At 56.4% G+C, this 21,576-nt stretch overlaps 1 protein-coding gene across 1 annotated transcript; it reads left to right on the top strand.

Annotated features, from left to right (window-relative positions):
• The first annotated feature begins 5,202 nt into the window (after positions 1–5,202).
• On the top strand, positions 5,203–15,936 carry LOC119967909 (glutathione S-transferase P-like). Its single transcript, XM_038801007.1, has 7 exons — positions 5,203–5,454; positions 6,508–6,543; positions 6,712–6,818; positions 10,264–10,351; positions 12,758–12,861; positions 15,057–15,164; positions 15,576–15,936. Coding segments are annotated over exons 1-7 (633 nt in total). The 5' UTR covers positions 5,203–5,453; the 3' UTR covers positions 15,765–15,936.
• Positions 15,937–21,576: the final 5,640 nt, after the last annotated feature.

Here is a 21,576-nt window from a genome sequence, read left to right as displayed (position 1 = left end):
TCCTCCAGCCCCTACAATCCTCCCTATCTCTGTGACCTCCTCCAGCCCCTACAACCCTCCCTATCTCTGTAACCTCCTCCAGCCCCTACAACCCTCCCTATCTCTGTAACCTCCTCCCGCGCCTACAACCCTCCCTATCTCTGTAACCTCCTCCAGCCCCTACAACCCTCCCTATCTCTGTAACCTCTCCAGCCCCTACAATCCTCCCTATCTCTGTGACCTCCTCCAGCCCCTACAACCCTCCCTATCTCTGTAACCTCCTCCAGCCCCTACAACCCTCCCTATCTCTGTAACCTCCTCCAGCCCCTACAACCCTCCCTATCTCTGTAACCTCCTCCAGCCCCTACAATCCTCCCTATCTCTGTAACCGCCTCCAGCCCCTCCAACCCTCCCTATCTCTGTAACCTCCTCCAGCCCCTACAACCCTCCCTATCTCTGTAACCTCCTCCAGCCCCTACAACCCTCCCTATCTCTGTAACCTCCTCCAGCCCCTACAATCCTCCCTATCTCTGTAACCTCCTCTAGCCCCTACCACCCTCCCTATCTCTGTAACCACCTCCAGCCCCTAAAACCCTCCCTATCTCTGTAACCTCCTCCAGACCCTACAACCCTCCCTGTCTCTGTAACCTCCTCCAGCCCCTACAACCCTCCCTATCTCTGTAACCTCCTCCAGCCCCTACAACCCTCCCTATCTCTGTAACCTCCTCCAGTTCCTACAACCCTCCCTATCTCTGTAACCTCCTCCAGACCCTACAACCCTCCCTATCTCTGTAACCTCCTCCAGCCCCTACAGCCCTCCCTATCTCTGTAACCTCCTGCAGCCCCTACAACCTTCCTATCTCTGTAACCTCCTCCAGCCCCTACCACCCTCCCTATCTCTGTAACCTCCTCCAGCCCCTACAACCTCCCTATCTCTGTAACCTCCTCCAGCCCCTACAACCCTCCCTATCTCTGTAACCTCCTCCAGCCCCTACAACCCTCCCTATCTCTGTAACCTCCTCCAGCCCCGACAACCCTCCCTATCTCTGTAACCTCCTCCAGCCCCTACAACCCTCCCTACCTCTGTAACCTCCTCCAGCCCCGACAACCCTCACTATCTCTGTAACCTCCTCCAGCCCCTACAAACACTCCCTATCTCTGTAACCTCCTCCAGCCCCTACAACCCTCCCTATCTCTGTAACCTCCTCCAACCTCTACACCCCTCCCTATCTCTGTAACCTCCTCCAGCCCCTACAACCCTCCCTCTCTCTGTAACCTCCTCATGTTGATATAACTGCTGGAGAAGTCAGATGCCGAGATGGACCCTGGTTGATCAATCATTTATTTTTTGTTTCGAAATGTGGATGAACAGTCGTACGACGGTCGATGAGAATTTAACCAAAAGAATGAAACATTAATGAAGCAGGAAAAGATTGAACGCGCTATTCCTTCAACCCACCTATACCTTTGCAGATATATACAGTAACGTTAACACAAGTTCCCAACTCTCCCTTATGCTCTAATCTTGTCAGTAACGACCACAGCGGCTGATGCGGAAGGAATAGCGAGCCACCGCGGCACAGGATGGGGGAGGGGGACCCGACCACGGGCCTGCCGACCGTGGGGGCACCTCCAGGGGCAAGATTCCCCCCCGCGACCCTACCCCCCCAGGACCCCCGGAGCCCGCCCGCGCCGCCAAATCCCGCCGGTAAGGGCCCTGCTCTAATTTACGCCGGCGGGACCGGCTACAGACGGGCAGGACTCTGGCCCATCGCCGGCCGGAGAATTCGGGCGGCCCCGGCGCCCATTGAGTCGCGCCAGACCCCGCCATTCTCCCAGGCGGGCGGCGTGACTCACGCCGGGCCGGTTTGTTGGGAGGATGGCGGGGGCGGGATTCACGCGATTATCCACCCGGCGGGGGGGGGGGGGGGGGGGGGGTCGGAGAATCCCGCCCCAAGTATGCCAAGAGGCGAAATGTGGCCAAACAATCTGAAACCAAGGACCAGGGGCGGGGTTCTCCCCTACCCGGCGGGGCGGGGGGTCCCGGCGTAGCGGAGTGGAGCCGACGGCCTGTGGCACCCGCTGGCCGGCGTCGGGGCTGGCCGAAAGGCCTTCGCCGGTTGGTGTGAGTCCGCGCACGCGCCAGAGTCACCACCAGAGCATGTGCGGTGGAGGGGGGGGTCTCTTCCGCCTCCGACATGGTGGAGGCCGTGGTGCCGGCGGACGGAAAGGAGTGCCCCACGGCACAGGCCCGCCCGCCGAGCGGTGGGCCCCGATCGCGGGCCAGACCACCGTGGGGGCACCCCCCGGGGACCAATCGCCCCGTGCCCCCCCCCAGGACTCCAGGGCCTGCTCGCGCTGCCTGCTCCCGCCGGCACAGAGGTGGTTTAAACCACGTCGGCGCGATGGGCCTGACGACGGCGGGACTTCGGCCCTGTGCGGGCCGGAGAATCGCCGCGGGGGGACCACCGACCGGCGGGGCCCGATTCCCGCCCCCGCCGATTCCCGGATGGCGGAGAATTCCGGCCACGGCGGGGGGCGGGATTTATACCGGCCCCGGGCGATTCACCAACCTTGCAGGGGGTCGGAGAATTCCGCTCCAATTTCCACCCAAAACAACTTCTGTGCATTTCTAATTAAGTCTGCCCCCCTTACCCCCCCCCCCCCCCCCCCCCCCACCCCCCTCAAGACACTTCTCTCCCTTGAACTCTGGCTTTCACGTGAGGGTTTGTGAACTCCACCAGGAAAAACATGCCATGGAATCGTTTCCCTAACAAAGCATATCCCGAGGTGTCTTCACCAAGAATCCACTTCCAGGATTTCAACCTCTCCTCTCAGTATTTCCCCCGTCTTTTTGAATTGATTTATTATTGTCACATGTATTAGTATACAGTGAAAAGTATTGTTTCTTGCAGGCTGTACAAACAATGCATACCGTACATAGGGAAGGAAGGAGAGACTGCAGAATATAATGTCACAGTTATAGCAAGGTGTAGAGAAAAGATCAACTGAATACGAGGTAGGTCCATTCAAAAGTCTGATGGCAGCAGGGAAGAAGCTGCTCGTGAGTCGGTTTGTACGTGACCTCAAACTTTGGTATCTTTTTCCTGACGGAAGGGGGTGGAAGAGAGTATGTCCGGGGTGCGTGGGGTCCTTAATTATGCTGGCTGCCTTTCTGAGGCAGCGGGAATTATAGTCAATGGATGGGAGGCTGGTTTGCGTGATGGACTGGGCTACATTAACGACCTTTTGTAGTTTCCTGCGGTCTTGGGTAGAGCAGGATCCATACCAAGCTGTGATACAATCAGAAAGAATGCTTTCTATGGTGCATCTGTCGAAGTTGGTGAGGGTCGTAGCTGACATGCTAAATTTCCTTCGTCTTCTGAGAAAGGAGAGTCGCTAGTGGGCTTTCTTAACTATAGTGTCGGCGTGGGGGGACCAGGGCAGGCTGTTGGTGACCTGTACACCTAAAAACCTGAAGCTCTCGACCTTTTCTACTTCGTTCCCATTGACGTAGATGGGGGCATGTTCTCCACTACGCTTCCTGAAGTCGATGACAATCTCCTTCGTTTTGTTGACATTGAGGGAGAGATTATTGTCGTCAAACCAGTTCACCAGATTCTCTATCTCATTCCTGTACTCTGTCTCATCATTGTTTGAAATCCAACCCACTACGGTGGTATCATCAGCAAATTTGAAATCGAGTTGATGGGAATTTGGCCACACAGTCATCGGTGTACAAGGAGTATAGTAGGGGGCCGAGGACACAGCCTTGTGGGGCACCGGTGTTCAAGATGATCGTGGAGGAGGTGTTGTTGCCTATCCTTACTGATTGTGGCCTGTGGGTTAGAAAGTTCAGTCACAGGAACAGGAGGAGGCCCCATTCAGTCCCTTCTCCAGCCTGTTACACAGGAACAGGAGGCCCCATTCAGCCCCTTCTCCAGCCTGTTACACAGGAACAGGAGGCCCCATTCAGCCCCGTCTCCAGCCTGTTACACAGGAACAGGAGGAGGCCCCATTCAGCCCCGTCTCCAGCCTGTTACACAGGAACAGGAGGAGGCCCCATTCAGCCCCTTCTCCAGCCTGTTACACAGGAACAGGAGGCCCCATTCAGCCCCGTCTCCAGCCTGTTACACAGGAACAGGAGGCCCCATTCAGTCCCTTCTCCAGCCTGTTACACAGGAACAGGAGGCCCCATTCAGTCCCTTCCCCAGCCTGTTATACAGGAACAGGAGGCCCCATTCAGCCCCGTCTCCAGCCTGTTACACAGGAACAGGAGGAGGCCCCATTCAGCCCCTTCTCCAGCCTGTTACACAGGAACAGGAGGAGGCCCCATTCAGCCCCTTCTCCAGCCTGTTACACAGGAACAGGAGGCCCCATTCAGCCCCTTCTCCAGCCTGTTACCCAGGAACAGGAGGAGGCCCCATTCAGCTCCTTCTCCAGCCTGTTACACAGGAACAGGAGGCCCCATTCAGCCCCTTCTCCAGCCTGTTACACAGGAACAGGAGGCCCCATTCAGCCCCTTCTCCAGCCTGTTACACAGGAACAGGAGGAGACCCCATTCAGCTCCTTCTCCAGCCTGTTACACAGGAACAGGAGGCCCCATTCAGCCCCTTCTCCAGCCTGTTACACAGGAACAGGAGGAGGCCCCATTCAGCCCCTTCTCCAGTCTGTTACACAGGAACAGGAGGCCCCATTCAGCCCCTTCTCCAGCCTGTTACACAGGGACAGGAGGCCCCATTCAGCCCCTTCTCCAGCCTGTTACACAGGAACAGGAGGAGGCCCCATTCAGCTCCTTCTCCAGCCTGTTACACAGGAACAGGAGGCCCCATTCAGCCCCTTCTCCAGCCTGTTACACAGGGACAGGAGGCCCCATTCAGCCCCTTCTCCAGCCTGTTACACAGGAACAGGAGGAGGCCCCATTCAGCCCCTTCTCCAGCCTGTTACACAGGAACAGGAGGAGGCCCCATTCAGCCCCTTCTCCAGCCTGTTACACAGGGACAGGAGGAGGAGGATTGTGACCGGCGGGGGAGAGAGGGAGATGGCACAATGTTGCAGGCGGACGGGGAGATGATACATGAGGCTGAATCCTCGACTTGCCCTACGTTAGGGTGCAGCTACTCCACATTGCAAGGGGGGGCAGCACAGAGTCAGATTAGCCTGGTCTCAAAAGGAGCGGCTTAAGTTGCAATGATTTGCCGTGAACACTTGGATGGAGCTGAATCGCGGAAGCTTCTGAGCAGCCGCCCATCCTCCACCCTGTGAACTTAGAGCCTTTGGTTGCATTCCAACGTTGGCATGGCTACCAACCTCTGACACGTGGTTGTGGAGGGGGGCAAAGGGAAGATTCTCTCGCTCTCTCTCTCAAACCCGCTTGGTCAGTCGAAAGGTTGAGAGAAAGCGGTGTGCTTGCAAACGAACTTTCTGCAACTTTCTCTTCCCTTCCTGCGATTGCTCCCTCGTGCCTCGCAATCAGTGAGTTTAAACTATGGGGGGGGGTGTGTGTACAGCCGAGTGGGCACTGCTTTGCAAATACTTTCTGATAACCGTTCTCTCCTCTGTGCCCTCCCTGTCCTCCCTTCACTTTCCCCCTCTCCCTCTCGTGCTCTCTCATTTCCTCCTGCTCGCTGTCTCTCCCTCTTTCACTGTCACGCACCCTCATCCTCTCCCCCCCCACCTCTCCCTCCCTCTCACTCTTTCTCTCTCCCTCCCTCTCCCTCTCTCCCTGTCACGCACCCTCGTCCTCTCCCCCCCCCCACCCTCTCCCTCCCTCTCACTCTTTCTCTCTCCCTCTCTCTCCCTCTCTTACCCCCTTCCCTCTCTCCCCACTCTGCTCTTTCGCCTTCCCGCCACATTCTCTCCATCCACCTCCTCTTTCATTTCCTCTTCCCTCGCTCACTGTCACCCTCTCCCTCCCTCTCACTCTTTCTCTCTCGCTCGCTTATCCCCTTCCCTCTCTCCCCGCGGTCTCTTGCCTTCCCCCCACACTCTCTCCATCTCTCTATCCACCTCTTTCTCATTCCCTCCTCCCTCGCGCACTGTCACCCCTCCCTCTCTCTCACTTTCTCTCTCCTTCACCCCTTCTTTCTCTCTCCTTCCCTCTCTCCGCTGCCCTCTTTCCTTCCTCTCCCTCTCCTTCTCTCCATCCACCTTCTCTCTCATTCCCTCCTCTCTCGCTCACCGAAACCCTCTCCCTCCCTCTCTGCTTCTCTCCCTCCCTCATCCCTTCCCCGCTCCCTTCCCACCCTCTCTCCCTCGTCCCCTCCCCTCTCTCACTTTCGCTCCCTTCCTCTCTCCCTCTCTCACCCTGTCCGCCTCATTCCCTCTTTCCCCTCCAACCCTCCTTCTCTGTCCTCCCTCTCTCTCTCTCTCTTTCCTCCCTTCTTTTTTCTCTCTCTCTCCTCTCTCCCTCTTTCTCTCTCTCCTTTCACACTCTCTCTTTCCCTCCCTCACCTTTGATGGGGGAGAGAAGGCGCAAGCAGAAGTGGAACCAGATTTAACCCTCCGATTTCCTGTTTTCTATTCCAGTGTCAGAATACACCATCATCTACTTCCCAGTCCGAGGTAAGACCCCCCAGTTCCTGGGTTTGGGTTGATGTGTTGGAATGGTGGGGGAGATGTTTCGGGAGGGGGATTGGGGGGGGGGGTGGGGTGGGCAATGCGCAGAATTCCCTCTGAGCTCTGATTCTCTGCATTTTGTGTCTCACTCCTCCTCCCCCACCTCCCACACAGGCCGTTGCGCGGCGATGAGGATGCTGTTGGCCGACCAGGGGCAGGTCTGGAAGGAGGAGGTGATCGGGATGGATCAATGGAGTGACGGAGTCCTAAAAAAGACATGTGTGAGTGAAGATGCAGGGGCAACCGGGCGGGGGTTGAAGGAATCGATGTGGCCCCCACTACACACACACACGCACAGACCAGGAAACACCAATGCACATAAATCAGGAAAGGCGCAGGCTTCAATTGCGGCCTAGTGCTCAGATGGCCAATCTCGCACCCACTGCGGTGCTGAGACCCAGCCATACACATAAATCAGGAAAGGCCCAGGCTTGAATTACGGCCTAGTGCTGAGGTGATCAACCTGACACCCAGTGAGGTGCTGAGACCCCCCCCCCCCCCCCCCCCCCCCAGCCCTACACATTAATCAGGAAAGGCCCAGGCTTCAATTGCGGCCTAGTGCTGAGGTGGTCAATCTCACACCCAGTGTGTTGCTGAGACACCCCCCCCCCCCCCCCCCCAGCCCTACACATTAATCAGGAAAGACCCAGGCTTCAATTGCGGCCTAGTGGTGAGATGATCAATCTCAAACCCAGTGCGATGCTCAGAACCAGTTCCACCCCCCCCCCCCCCGACACCCATCGCCCCACCTCCCCCTTCCATTCCCCGCTCCACACCCCTTCCTGCCCACACACGGAAGGCCCAGGCTTCGATCACGGCCTGGCGCCGGGTTTCCAAACTCGCACCCACTGCGGTATTGAGCAACGCACCCCTCCTCCCTTCCCCCACCTCTCTCTTCCCACTCACAGGTCAGGGAAAGTCCAGGCTTCAATCATGGCCTCGTGCTGAGACACACACACACACACACAGAGCTGGAAAGAAACCTCCAAAGGGAGGATGATTCGCCATGGCGATTAGAGTCATGGGAATCGCTGCGCCGAGGAGGCCATTCAGCCTGTCACGTCTGTGCTATCCTCACCTGCCACTCCACTCTGTACCCTGCGACCCGGCCCATCCTGGTATCGAACGTTCCTCGCAAGTCTATTGTGTGGCACTATATCAAGTGCCTTCCAGAGGGCTGTGTCGCACATCAAATGAAATCCTCCTTGCCCTGCGGAACATTCCAGAACGGTCAGCACCAATCAGCGTTGAGTATCAGCTGAGGTCTGGAAATCTGACCATAGCCTGCCAGCCAAGTCCATCAAGAGGTGTCATCACTAATGTCAGACCCAACTTCACAACCGCAGGCCACCTCTGTAATACCTTCTTCTTATCAGTCTTTACCCCCTCTAGTGTCTGAATTAACCCCCCCCCCCCACCCCTTTTTAACTGAAATACCCTGTGTGGTCCCCGATCGGGCCTACTCCCTCTCCGACCACCTGTTCAGTATTTGCGTGCCACTGAGAGACTTTTTGGGTCCCCTGTATTGTTAGCTGCCGGCCTCTACTCCAGCTCTCTCTTGGCCTCTCATTACATTTTCCCTCCCCTCCCCTCCCCTCCGCCCGAATCGTCTCCATTCAGCCCAACCCGCTCGGTATATTATCAGCCTGAAATCTGCACAATCTTACTTTTGTCTCAGTACATTTTCCTCCCGTGGATCGCCCATTGGCTAACATTGTTCCGCTGCAGATTTCTTTGACAAATGTTTGAGTCCAGTTTCCAAAGTTCAGTCCAATCTCCACTTGTTGAACTTGGTGCCCCTCCAATTAATGATTGAGGTGAAAGAGCACAGGGCTGTTCTACTGTTCCAAATCAAACCCCCTCCTCCTCTCCTCGGCAATGGTCTAAGTCGGCAACGCTCGAATCACAACCACAGGGCCATATTGCGCCCCGGGCTGAGTTGCTGATGGGATATCCCGGCCACGCTGCCATCCCTTGTCCCCAGCTCCCGACCACCGCCCCCACTCCACCTCGGCCGCAGCTCGTCCGCTGCGGAAGCCTTCGTCCCAGGCCCCGGATCACTCCAGGTTCGACCGTTCCCACCCTCTCCAGGGAGCTCCCCCCACATCCCAGCTCCGCGATCTTCAGCTCTGCCAAGATCAGCTACCCCCCCCCCCCCCACCGCCCCGCCACCCCATCCAAACACACGGCACAGCCCCATTCACCCATCACACACCCCCCAACCCCACCCTCTGCTCGTTGTCCCAACTGACTCCCTATCTCTGTAACCTCCTCCAGTCCCGACAACCCTCCCTATCTCTGTAACCTCCTCCAGTCCCGACAACCCTCCCTATCTCTGTAACCTCCTCCAGTCCCGACAACCCTCCCTATCTCTGTAACCTCCAGCCCCTACAACCCTCCCTATCTCTGTAACCTCCAGCCCCTACAACCCTCCCTATCTCTGTAACCTCCAGTCCCTACAACCCTCCCTATCTCTGTAACCTCCAGTCCCTACAACCCTCCCTATCTCTGTAACCTCCTCCAGTCCCGACAACCCTCCCTATCTCTGTAACCTCCAGTCCCTACAACCCTCCCTATATCTGTAACCTCCAGTCCCTACAACCCTCCCTATATCTGTAACCTCCTCCAGTCCCTACAGCCCTCCCTATCTCTGTAACCTCCTCCAGCCCCTACAGCCCTCCCTATCTCTGAATCCTCCTCCAGCCCCTACAACCTTCCATATCTCTGAAACCTCCTCCAGCCCCTACAACCTTCCCTATCGCTGTAACCTCCTCCAGCCCCTACACCCCTCCCTATCTCTGCAACCTCCTCCAGCCCCTACACCCCTCCCTATCTCTGCAACCTCCTCCAGCCCCTACACCCCTCCCTATCTCTGTAACCTCCTCCAGCCCCTACAACCCTCCCTATCTCTGTAACCTCCTCCAACCCCTACAACCCTCCCTATCTCTGTAACCTCCTCCAGTCCCTACAACCCTCCCTATCTCTGCAACCTCCAGCCCCTACAACCCCCCTGTCCCTGTAACCTCTTCCAGTCCCTACCACCCTCCCTATCTCTGTAACCTCCTCCAGCCCCTACAACCCTCCCTATCTCTGTAACCTCCTCCAGCCCCTACAATCCTCCCTATCTCTGTAACCTCTTCCAGTCCCTACAACCCTCCCTATCTCTGTAACCTCCTCCAGCCCCTACAACCCTCCTTATCTCTGTAACCTCCTCCAGCCCCTACACCCTTCCCTATCTCTGCAACCTCCTCAAGCCCCTCCAACCCTCTCTATCTCTGTAACCTCCTCAAGCCCCCTACAACCCTCCCTATCTCTGTAACCTCCTCCAGCCCCTACAACCCTCCCTATCTCTGTAACCTCCTCCGAGATCTCAGAGCTCCTCCAGTTCCGGCCTCTTGAGCCTGCCTCGATTTGAATCGCTCCCCCATTGGAGGCCGAGCCTCCAGCTGCCTGGTGGCTCGAGCTCTGGGACCCCCATCCTTCCTCCCTCAACATTCCCGTCCCTCTCTCTCCGCCTTTAATTACTGCCTTGCGTCCATACTGCCTGTCCTCCAATAACAAATCTGATATTACTGAGGAGCCAGCGTTAAGGAAGCCGACTGACGGTTGTAAAATGTCTCAATTCCTCGCGGACTGATGTATTTTCTCTTCCCACATTTCTTTCAGCTGTTTGGCCAACTGCCGAAATTCAAAGATGGGGACTTTGTGCTTTTCCAATCCAATGCCATTCTGCGCTACTTGGCCCGCAAACACGGTTAGTACCTGGCAAAATCCGCGCACTGCCAATACACAGAACCAGGATAACCCTGTATCAATACCAACGGTATACCACCGCTTGGCGCCTGTGGCCTACCTGCCTCTCAGGAGCCTGGGACCGACTGTCCTGTGAGAATCTGATGCCTAATTGACCGGCTGAGACCTGCCCACCTGGCTGCAGGCTGAGGCCTACCTGACTGGCTTAAGCCTGAGGCCTTCCCACCTGACTGAAACCCAAGGCCTGCTTGCTCGGGTGAAGCCTGAGGCCTGCATGCCTTGCTGGAGTCTCGACACCTGAGAAATTGATGCGAAGCCCGAGACCCGCCCAGCGGCCTGGGGCCGACATGCCTGGTTGGAGCCTGAGGGCCACCGGTCTGAGGCGCACCCAGCTGACAGCTGCCGGCCAGTGCTGGTCTCCAATCCAAAATGTGCATCGCTGAGGCATATTGAAAAGAAATTGGGTTGAAGATGTAGTGGGCAATTCCGGGGTTAACAGCCTGAGGGTAAAACTGCTCGCACTGAGTCAGAGGTATACGCCCACAGCCTGTCCTGAGTTACTTTGTCCTATTCAGACGTAAGCTCGTTCATGGGAATAAACAGGACACCCCTGTTCAGCCGGGGCGATTCACTCAAAATCCATTGTCCTATGGGACACGCCTGTCGGACCAGCCATTAGCCCATTATGGAGTTGAATGGCCTCTTTTGTTTGTAAGTTGGAGTTTATTCGCATATTCGTAGCATGGCTCCGTTCTTCATGGGAGTGGCCAATCAAAAGCCCAGATAGTGATGATGACTTCAATTCTGGACAAGTCCAGACAGAACCGTTGTTGAGGGGCTGGGCGGAACTCAGAAAAAAAAAACAATCCTGTCCGAACAGATGGAGGGTTTGCAGGATGCCCGGGAGAGAGCACGAGACCGACGATGAAGGAGCTTCACAAACAGCAGGAATAAGTTCTGTAACGCAAAGTAGCATTTTGTGCCTGTCCGTGTAAGTGGAATGAGAACTGTACGTTCATTGTAAATGCTTTTAATGGGAAATCGTGTGTTAGGGTTTTGTTTTAATATTTTTATTAGGGTATTTGCAAGTTTCTATAATGATAACAACAACAGTGGCATAAACATGGTACAATGGAATACTGCATCTGCTGACATTTTAATTTTCCCCGAGAAAGTCGACGAACGGCTGCCACCTCCGGGTGAACCCGACCATTGACCCTCTTGAGGCGAAGTTTATTTACTCGAGGCTGAGAAACCCAACCATGTCACTGACCCAGGTCTCCACACTCGGGGGGCTTCGAGTCCCTCCACATTAACAAGATCCGTCTCCGGGGTTACCAGGGAGGCTGAGGCCAGGACGTCGGCCTCTTTCGCCCCCTGAACTCCCGGCTCTTCCGACACTCCAAAGATCGCCACCTCCGGACTCGGCCCCACCCGTGTTTTTAGCACCGTGGACGTTGCCTTCGCAAAATCCTGCCAAAGCCCTCTAAGGCTCGGGAAGGCCCAAAACATGTGGACATGATTGGCTGGGCTTCCCGCGTACCTCGCACACCTGTCCTCTACCCCGAAGAACTTACTCATCCTAGCCGCTGTCATGTGGGCCCGGTGGGCTACCTTAAACTGTATCAGGCTGAGCCTGGCGCACGATGAGGAGGTATTAATCCTGCTTAGGGCATCCGCCCACAGACCCGCCTCTGTCTCTCCTCCTAGCTCGTCCTCCCACTTGCCCTTAAGCTCCTCTACCGGAGTTTCCTCCGCCTCCAAAAGCTCCTGGTAAATATCCGATACCTTCCCCTCTCCCGCCCAGGCCCCCTCTCCCTCCCCGGCCCCTCTCCCTCCCCGGCCCCTCTCCCGCCCAGGCCCCTCTCCCACCCAGGCCCCTCTCCCACCCAGGCCCCCTCTCCCTCCCAGGCCCCCTCTCCCTCCCAGGCCCCCTCTCCCTCCCAGGCCCCCTCTCCCTCCCAGGCCCCCTCTCCCGCCCAGGCCCCCTCTCCCGCCCAGGCCCCCTCTCCCGCCCAGGCCCCCTCTCCCGCCCAGGCCCCCTCTCCCGCCCAGGGCCCCTCTCCCGCCCAGGGCCCCTCTCCCGCCCAGGGCCCCTCTCCCGCCCAGGCCCCCTCTCCCACCCAGGCCCCCTCTCCCGCCCAGGCCCCTCTCCCGCCCAGGTGTTAGGCTGAAGGGAGGCGCGTCAGTTCTTGTTAGGTTCAAAGTTTAGAAGTTTGAATATTGTTTTTAATCTTTGGTTGCAATAGTATTGTCTGTAAATGGAACCAAGTTATATTTCTAACTCCATCACTTCTGGAGCCATTCCCTCTCTTCAAAAATAAAAAATAAACCTTGCGGCCCTGTTCCAGCATCTCAGTTACTGTCGGGATCTTGTCAATCACTAAATATTTTTGGTTCATTCAAGACCTGTACGGGAAGGGCGATAAGGAGGGCGCACAGATTGACATGGCAAACGCCGGAGTGGAAGATCTGAGGATCAAGTACGCAATTCTCATCTACAAAGATTACGTGAGTCACTCTGATCGACGAAAGGTTTCACGGGATTCGATATCTCAGTGGCAGCGGGAATGGGACTAAGCAGAGGCGCGGATGTCAGATGATGCAGATTATCTGAATCCCACTCACGATGCGCCATACGGCGCATCAGGGCAGGAACATCGCCCAAGTGGGTGCGTGCAAGTGGGGTAACAGGGTTACATCGCGATGACGTTACAAACACGGAAAGTTCCGAGCCCCTGGAGCTTTGAAGGACAAAAGGTAGGGGCTCATGGGCCGCACGGGAGCACGGTGCTTAGCACTGTTGCTTCACAGCTCCAGGGTCCCGGGTTCGATTCCCAGCTTGGGTCACTGTCTGTGCGGAATCTGCACGTTCTCCCCCGTGTCTGTGTGCGTGGGTTTCCTCCGGGTGCTCCGGTTTCCTCCCACGGTCCAAAAGACGAGAAGGTTAGGTGGATTGGCCGTGATAAATTGTCCCTTAGTGTCCAAAAAGACTAAGTGGAGGTACGGGGATAGGGTGGAGGTGTGAGCATAGATAGGGTGCTCTTTCCAAGGGCCGGTAGAGACTCGATGGGCCGAACGGCCTCCTTCTGCACTGTAAATTCTGTGATAAATGTTAAAATATTGGACGGAATGAGGAGGGAGAAATAGTTCCTCTGATGCGGGTGGGTGGGACCTCCGGGGGACGAGGTGATGGCGCATGCAGTACGGCACCCCCTCAGTACTGACCCTCTGACAGTGCAGCATTCCCTCAGTACTGACCCTCTGACAGTGCAGCACTCCCTCAGTACTGACCCTCTGACAGTGCGGCACTCCCTCAGTACTGACCCTCTGACAGTGCAGCACTCCCTCAGTACTGACCCTCTGACAGTGCGGCGCTCCCTCAGTACTGACCCTCTGACAGTGCAGCACTCCCTCAGTACTGACCCTCTGACAGTGCAGCACTCCCTCAGTACTGACCCTCTGACAGTGCAGCACTCCCTCAGTACCGACCCTCTGACAGTGCAGCACTCCCTCAGTACTGACCCTCTGACAATGCAGCACTCCCTCAGTGCTGACCCTCTGACAGTGCGGCACTCCCTCAGTACTGACCCTCTGACAGTGCGGCACTCCCTCAATACTGACCCTCTGACAGTGCAGCACTCCCTCAGTACTGGCCCTCTGACAGTACGGCACTCCCTCAGTACTGACCCTCTGACAGTACGGCACTCCCTCAGTACTGACCCTCTGACAGTACGGCACCCCCTCAGTACTGACCCTCTGACAGTACGGCACCCCCTCAGTACTGACCCTCTGACAGTGCGGCACTCCCTCAGTACTGACCCTCTGACAGTGCAGCACTCCCTCAGTACTGACCCTCTGACAGTACGGCACCCCCTCAGTACTGACCCTCTGACAGTGCTGCACTCCCTCAGTACTGACCCTCTGACAGTGCAGCAGTCCCTCAGTACTGACCCTCTGACAGTGCAGCACTCCCTCAGTACTGACCCTCTGACAGTGCGGCACTCCCTCAGTACTGACCCTCTGACAGTGCAGCACTCCCTCAGTACTGACCCTCTGACAGTGCAGCACTCCCTCAGTACTGACCCTCTGACAGTGCAGCACTCCCTCAGTACTGACTCTCTGACAGTGCAGCACTCCCTCAGTACTGACCCACTGACAGTGCAGCACTCCCTCAGTACTGACCCTCTGACAGTGCAGCTCTCCCTCAGTACTGACCCTCTGACAGTGCAGCACTCCCTCAGTACTGACCCTCTGACAGTGCGGCACTCCCTCAGTACTGACCCTCTGACAGTGCAGCACTCCCTCAGTACTGACCCTCTGACAGTGCGGCACTCCCTCAGTACTGACCCTCTGACAGTGCGGCACTCCCTCAGTACTGACCCTCTGACAGTGCGGCACTCCCTCAGTACTGACCCTCTGACAGTGCAGCACTCCCTCAGTACTGATCCTCTGACAGTGCAGCACCCCATCAGTACTGACCCTCTGACAGTGCGGCACTCCGTCAGTACTGACCCTCTGACAGTGCGGCACTCCCTCAGTACTGACCCTCTGACAGTGCGGCACTCCCTCAGTACTGACCCTCTGACAGTGCGACATTCCCTCAGTACTGACCCTCTGACAGTGCGGCACTCCCTCAGTACTGACCCTCTGACAGTAGTTTGTGAAGTTATTCTAACAATTCTTCTTTTCAATTTCCGGAACAGGACACTGGAAAGGAAGATTTCATCAAGACCCTCCCACCTGCACTGAAACCCTTCGAAGATCTGCTGGCAAAAAATAATGGCGGGAAGGACTTTCTCGTGGGGAGCAAGGTAGAAAATCCAATTCTAACTGTATCTAACCCATGCTGTACCTGTCCTAGGAGAGCTCGATGCTGACACTGGGTATAAAGTGGGACACACACTGTCAGGGTAATGTAGAGGGAGCTCTACACTGTATCTAACCCGTGCTGTACCTGTCCTGGGACAGCTCGATGCTGACACTGGGTATAAAGTGGGGGACACACTGTCAGGGTAATGTAGAGGGAGCTCTACACTGTATCTAACCCGTGCTGTACCTGTCCTGGGACAGCTCGATGCTGACACTGGGTATAATGTGGGGGACACACTGTCAGGGTAATGTAGAGGGAGCTCTACACTGTATCTAACCCGTGCTGTACCTGTCCTGGGAGAGCTCGATGCCGACACTCACTAACTCTCTCCTCTCTCTCTCTCTCTCCATAGATCTCCTTTGCTGACTATAACCTGGTCGATCTCCTCTCTAACTTTGAGGTGCTGTCTCCGGGTTGCCTGAAGGCCACTCCCCTGCTGAAGGCCTACGTGAATCGTGTCCTCTCCAGGCCTAAACTCAAGGCCTACCTGGAGTCCGACGCCCATAAGAAGGTGCCCATCAACGGTAATGGGAAGCAGTGAGGTGCGGGGGAATGTCTGCAGAGAAGGTGGGAGCAGCCTGGCCCTCACCTGGAGCCAGGCCCAGATAGGCCTCACGACCTTCGACCCTTTGAGCGCCACTCTGCGCCAGCTCATTGCCGCGACTTATGTCATCGTGAGCCGGGAATCAAAATAAAGTTTCCTTCTGCAGAAACACGTCTGTGAAGCAGGTTTATTTTTCTCTCTCTCTCTCTTTCCACACACGGCTGATCGCACCCTCTCCACCTGGGCTGACGTCAGTTCCATCCTGGGGTCAGAGGTACCATTCAGCCTCCATCTTGACCCCCATGAGGGGGACAAGCACACACTGGGCCGCACGAGACAGGGGTCGCCCTTACAGGGAACCCCATTTAACCCCGAGCTGTCCCGTGTCGCGTGTGTCGATCCGATTCCGTCAGCTGAATTTTGCCTTCACGTCGCTTTGTTCCTGAAACGCGGACAGCGAGGGGGGATGGGGGGGGGGGTCAGGTCCCAACGCCCGATACTGACGGCACGCGGGGTGGTGGGAAGGGGCAGGAAGGGCACTTTCTCCGAGCAGCGGCAGCTGGGGACGGAGGGAAGGGGCCATGAGGTTAACGGCGGGAGGGGTGAGGGGGAGGGAGGGGAGGGGTCCGCGTGGGAGGCAGGGGAGGGGATGGGCGAGGGGGGGAGACTGGAGAGGGAGACAGTGGAGAGGGAGTGAAGGAGAGAGGGAGTGAAGGAGAGAGGGAGAGGAGAGATGGAGCGAAGAGTAGGGGGAGTGAAGGAGAGAGGGAGTGAAGGAGAGAGGGAGAGGAGAGAGGGAGTGAAGGAGAGAGGGGGTGAAGGAGAGAGGGGGTGAAGGAGAGAGGGAGCGAAGAGTAGGGGGAGTGAAGGAGAGAAGGAGTGAAGGAGAGAGGGAGATGGATGGGGTGAAGGAGAGAGGGAATGAAGGAGAGAGGGTGTGAAGGAGAGAGGGAGTGAAGGAGAGAGTGGGTGAAGGAGAGAGGGAGAGGAGAGAGGGAGCGAAGAGGAGGGGCAGTGAAGGAGAGGGAGTGAAGGGGAGAGGGAGAGGAGAGAGGGGGTCAAGGAGAGAGGGGAGAGGAGAGAGGGGGTGAAGGAGAGAGGGAGAGGAGAGAGGGAGCGAAGAGGGAGGGGGAGTGAAGGAGAGGGAGAGGAGAGAGGGAGTGAAGGAGAGAGGGAGTGAAGGAGAGAGGGAGTGAAGGAGAGAGGGAGAGATGGATGGGGTGAAGGAGAGAGGGAGTGAAGGAGAGGGAGTGAAGGAGAGAGGGTGTGAAGGAGAGAGGGTGTGAAGGAGAGAGGGAGTGAAGGAGAGAGGGAGTGAAGGAGAGGGGTGAATGAGAGAGGGAGAGGAGAGAGGGGGTGAAGGAGAGAGGGAGAGAGGAGAGAGGAAGTGAAGGGGGGAAGGAGTGAAGAGGAGAGGGAGAGGAGAGAGGGTGAAGAGGAGAGGGAAGGAGAGAGGGAGAGAAGGAGAGAGGGAGAGAAGGAGGGAGTGAAGAAGAGAGGGTGAAGGAGAGAGTGAGTGAAGGAGGGAGTGAAGGAGGGAGTGAAGGAGCGAGGGTGAAGGGGAGAGGGAGTGAAGGAGCGAGGGAGGGAAGGAGAGAGGGAGAGATGGAGAGAGGGAGTGAAGGAGAGAGGGTGAAGGAGAGAGAGAAAGGAGAGAGGGAAGGAGGGAGTGAAGGAGAGAGGGAGTGAAGGAGAAAGGGAGTGAAGGAGAGAGGGAGGGAAGGAGAGAGGGAGTGAAGGAGAGAGGGAGTGAAGGAGAGAGGGAGTGAAGGAGAGAGGGAGTGAAGGAGAGAGGGAGTGAAGGAGAGAGAGAGTGAAGGAGAGAGTGAGGGAAGGCGAGAGGGAGTGAAGGAGAGAGGGAGTGAAGGAGAGAGGGAGTGAAGGAGAGAGGGAGTGAAGGAGAGGGGGTGAAGGAGAGAGGGAGGGAAGGAGAGAGGGAGTGAAGGAGAGAGGGAGTGAAGGAGAAAGGGAGTGAAGGAGAGAGGGAGTGAAGGAGAGGGGGAGTGAAGGAGAGAGTGAGGGAAGGAGAGAGGGTGAAGGAGGAGAGGGAGTGAAGGAGAGAGGGAGTGAAGGAGAGAGGGGCGAAAGGAGAGAGAGAGGGAAGGAGAGAGAAGATGGATGGGGTGAAGATGGGGAGGGGGTGAAGAGAGGCAGACAGTGAGGAGGGGAGCAGTAGATGATGGGGAGGGGGTGAAGAGAGGCAGACAGTGAGGAGGGGAGCAGTAGATGATGGGGAGGGGGTGAAGAGAGGCAGACAGTGAGGAGGGGAGCAGTAGATGATGGGAAGGGGGTGAAGAGAGGCAGACAGTGAGGAGGGGAGTAGTAGATGATGGGGAGGGGCTGAAGAGAGGCAGACAGTGAGGAGGGGAGTAGTAGATGATGGGGAGGGGGTGAAGAGAGGCAGACAGTGAGGAGGGGAGTAGTATGGTTCTCACCGAGGGCTGTAGCCATAGCAACCAGCACCGTAAGGGTTTGGCGGTGTCAGGCCGGAACACAAGCGATCAGGCAAAGCGGCATGATCAGAGCCTGTACAGTAGGCCGCATATGGGTATGGAGGCGCTGCCGGGGCGTCACAGGGATGGTCAAGGCTGGAGGAGGGAGGGCCACGGGGTCCCACTACAAATCCAAGACACCGCGGACGGTTTGGCGCACAGCTGAGAGGTCTGGACGTGTGATCACGGGCAAAATAACACTCAGGCCCTGAGGAGGAAGAGAGAACAGAAGAAAATAAAATCAGACTCAGATCATCAACAGAGAAAATGCAGCACAACAAATCCAGCCCATCGCATTTGGAGGGTCAGTACTGAGGGAGTGCTGCACTGTCAGAGGGTCAGTACTGAGGCAGCGCTGCACTGTCAGAGGGTCAGTACTGAGGGAGTGCCGCACTGTCAGAGGGTCAGTACTGAGGGTGTGCTGCACTGTCAGAGGGTCAGTACTGAGGGAGTGCCGCACTGTCAGAGGGTCAGTACTGAGGGCAGTGCTGCACTGTCAGAGGGTCAGTACTGAGGGAGCGCTGCACTGTCAGAGGGTCAGTACTGAGGGAGTGCCGCACTGTCAGAGGGTCAGGACTGAGGGAGTGCTGCACTGTCAGAGGGTCAGTACTGAGGGAGTGCCACACTGTCAGAGGGTCAGTGCTGAGGGAGTGCCTCACTGTCAGAGGGTCAGTACTGAGGGAGTGCCGCACTGTCAGAGGGTCAGTACCGAGGGACTGCTGCACTGTCAGAGGGTCAGTACTGAGGGAGTGCTGCACTGTCAGAGGGTCAGTACTGAGGGAGTGCTGCATTGTCAGAGGGTCAGTACTGAGGCAGCGCTGGACTGTCAGAGGGTCAGTACTGAGGGAGTGCTGCACTGTCAGAGGGTCAGTACTGAGGGAGCGCTGCACTGTCAGAGGGTCAGTACTGAGGGAGCGCTGCACTGTCAGAGGGTCAGTACTGAGGGAGTGCTGCACAGTCAGAGGGTCAGTACTGAGGGAGTGCCGCACTGTCAGAGCGTCAGTACTGAGGGAGTGCCGCACTGTCAGAGTGTCTTCACACCAGTCAGTGTATAGATATCTCCCTGAGAGAGAGGTGACTGAGAGACACCAGTCAGTATACAGACTCCTGAGAGAGAGAGGGGACTGAGAGACACCAGTCAGTGTACAGATATCTCCCTGAGAGAGAGAGGGGACTGAGAGACACCAGTCAGTGTACAGATATCTCCCTGAGAGAGAGGGGACTGAGAGACACCAGTCAGTGTACAGATATCTCCCTGACAGAGAGGGGACTGAGAGACACCAGTCAGTGTACAGATATCTCCCTGAGAGAGAGAGGGGACTGAGAGACACCAGTCAGTGTACAGATATCTCCCTGAGAGAGAGAGGGGACTGAGAGACACCAGTCAGTGTACAGATATCTCCCTGAGAGAGAGAGGGGACTGAGAGATACCAGTCAGTGTACAGATATCTCCCTGAGAGAGAGGGGGGACTGAGATACACCAGTCAGTGTACAGATATCTCCCTGAGAGGGAGAGGGGACTGAGACACCATTATTCTGACACAATTAAACTATTGTGTGAAAAGCTTGCCTTTATCATCCCCGTGGTTGGGATGTACTTTCAGCAGAGTGTTCCGTCCTCTTGTGGTGGAAGTGAGAATTGGCCGTGTCCCCGCTCTCGCGTTGCGTGCCCTGGAACAAGAGATGGGTTGAGGGATGAGTTGCAGCACTGCTCGAAGCCTAGCCGCCCCCTTGCTCACCTGCGAAGATGGAGTGAGAATGGCTGGGCCTCAGTCCCAGCGTTCGATCAAGCCGAGTTAGCCTCCGGCTGGGCATCACACACACACGCACGCGCGCAGGGTGGGCGAGAGCCATCAGGCTTCTGCTCAGGCCTTGTCCTGAAGTTGGCCATATCTAATACACAGCGTGACAGTTGAGCACCACATCTGCAGCGCAGACCAGCTCCAGGATTCATATCGGGCCTAGCGTACAACCACACTCCTAAAGAGCAGGAAAGGTCTGGGATTCATATTGGGCCTAGCGTACACCCACACTCCTAAAGAGCAGGAAAGGTCAGGGATTCATATCGGGCCTAGCGTACACCCACACTCCCAAAGAGCAGGAAAGGTCAGGGATTCATATCGGGCCTAGCGTACACACACACTCCCAAAGAGCAGGAAAGGTCTGGGATTCATATCGGGCCTAGCGTACACACACACTCCTAAAGAGCAGGAAAGGTCTGGGATTCATATCGGGCCTAGCGTACACACACACTCCTAAAGAGCAGGAAAGGTCAAAGATTCATATCGGGCCTAGCGTACACACACACTCCCAAAGAGCAGGAAAGGTCTGGGATTCATATCGGGCCTAGCGTACACACACAGTCCTAAAGAGCAGGAAAGGTCTGGGATTCATATTGGGCCTAGCGTACACACACACACACTCCTAAAGAGCAGGAAAGGTCTGGGATTCATATCGGGCCTAGCGTACGCACACACTCCTAAAGAGCAGGAAAGGTCGAAGATTCATATCGGGCCTAGCGTACACACACACACACACACACACACTCCTAAAGAGCAGGAAAGGTCTGGGATTCATATCGGGCCTAGTGTATACACACACTCTTAAAGAGCAGGAAAACAGTTTGGCCCTGATCCAAGGCCCACAGAAGCGTGTTAAGCCGTCGCCAAGGCAATAATGCTCTGTTATTGCCAGGAGAAACACTATACTGGACTGGTACACGAGAAGACCAGGGACTTCACGCGCTTCACCAGTACATGTCAACGACAGTACATGAGGGGGTCACACAGGGGACTAGGCCAAACACACAGATGTGGAAAGCAAACGCACCAGTCATCCAGCTCGACGTCCCGGAATCCCTTCGCAAATGGGTTGCTGGCAATTTTCAACTGGGTAATCTGTAAAAAATTCACACACACAAGATGGTCAGGACTGCATTTTATACACAGTGTCAGCATCGAGCTCTCCCAGGACAGGTACAGCACGGGTTAGATACAGTGTAGAGCTCCCTCTACATTACCCTGACAGTGTGTCCCCCACTGTATACCCACTGTCAGCATCGAGCTGTCCCAGGACAGGTACAGCACGGGTTAGATACAGTGTAGAGCTCCCTCTACATTACCCTGACAGTGTGTGTCCCACTTTATACCCAGTGTCAGCATCGAGCTCTCCCAGGACAGGTACAGCACGGGTTAGATACAGTGTAGAGCTCCCTCTACATTACCCTGACAGTGTGTCCCCCCACTTTATACCCAGTGTCAGCATCGAGCTCTCCCAGACAGGTACAGCACGGGTTAGATACAGTGTAGAGCTCCCTC

The sequence above is a fragment of the Scyliorhinus canicula genome, chromosome 6, assembly GCF_902713615.1.
Source record: "Scyliorhinus canicula chromosome 6, sScyCan1.1, whole genome shotgun sequence".
Classification (NCBI taxonomy): domain Eukaryota; kingdom Metazoa; phylum Chordata; class Chondrichthyes; order Carcharhiniformes; family Scyliorhinidae; genus Scyliorhinus; species Scyliorhinus canicula.
The sequence above is the reverse complement of the archived record's forward strand: the minus strand, read 5'-3'. Positions and strand labels throughout refer to the sequence as shown.

Bases quoted from the DNA above. Each gene is read 5' to 3' on its own strand.
- LOC119967909 (XM_038801007.1), top strand. The intron at 6,544-6,711 runs GTAAGACCCCCC...CCTCCCACACAG, and splicing joins CATCTACTTCCCAGTCCGAG to GCCGTTGCGCGGCGATGAGG. The intron at 10,352-12,757 runs GTTAGTACCTGG...GGTTCATTCAAG, and splicing joins CTACTTGGCCCGCAAACACG to ACCTGTACGGGAAGGGCGAT.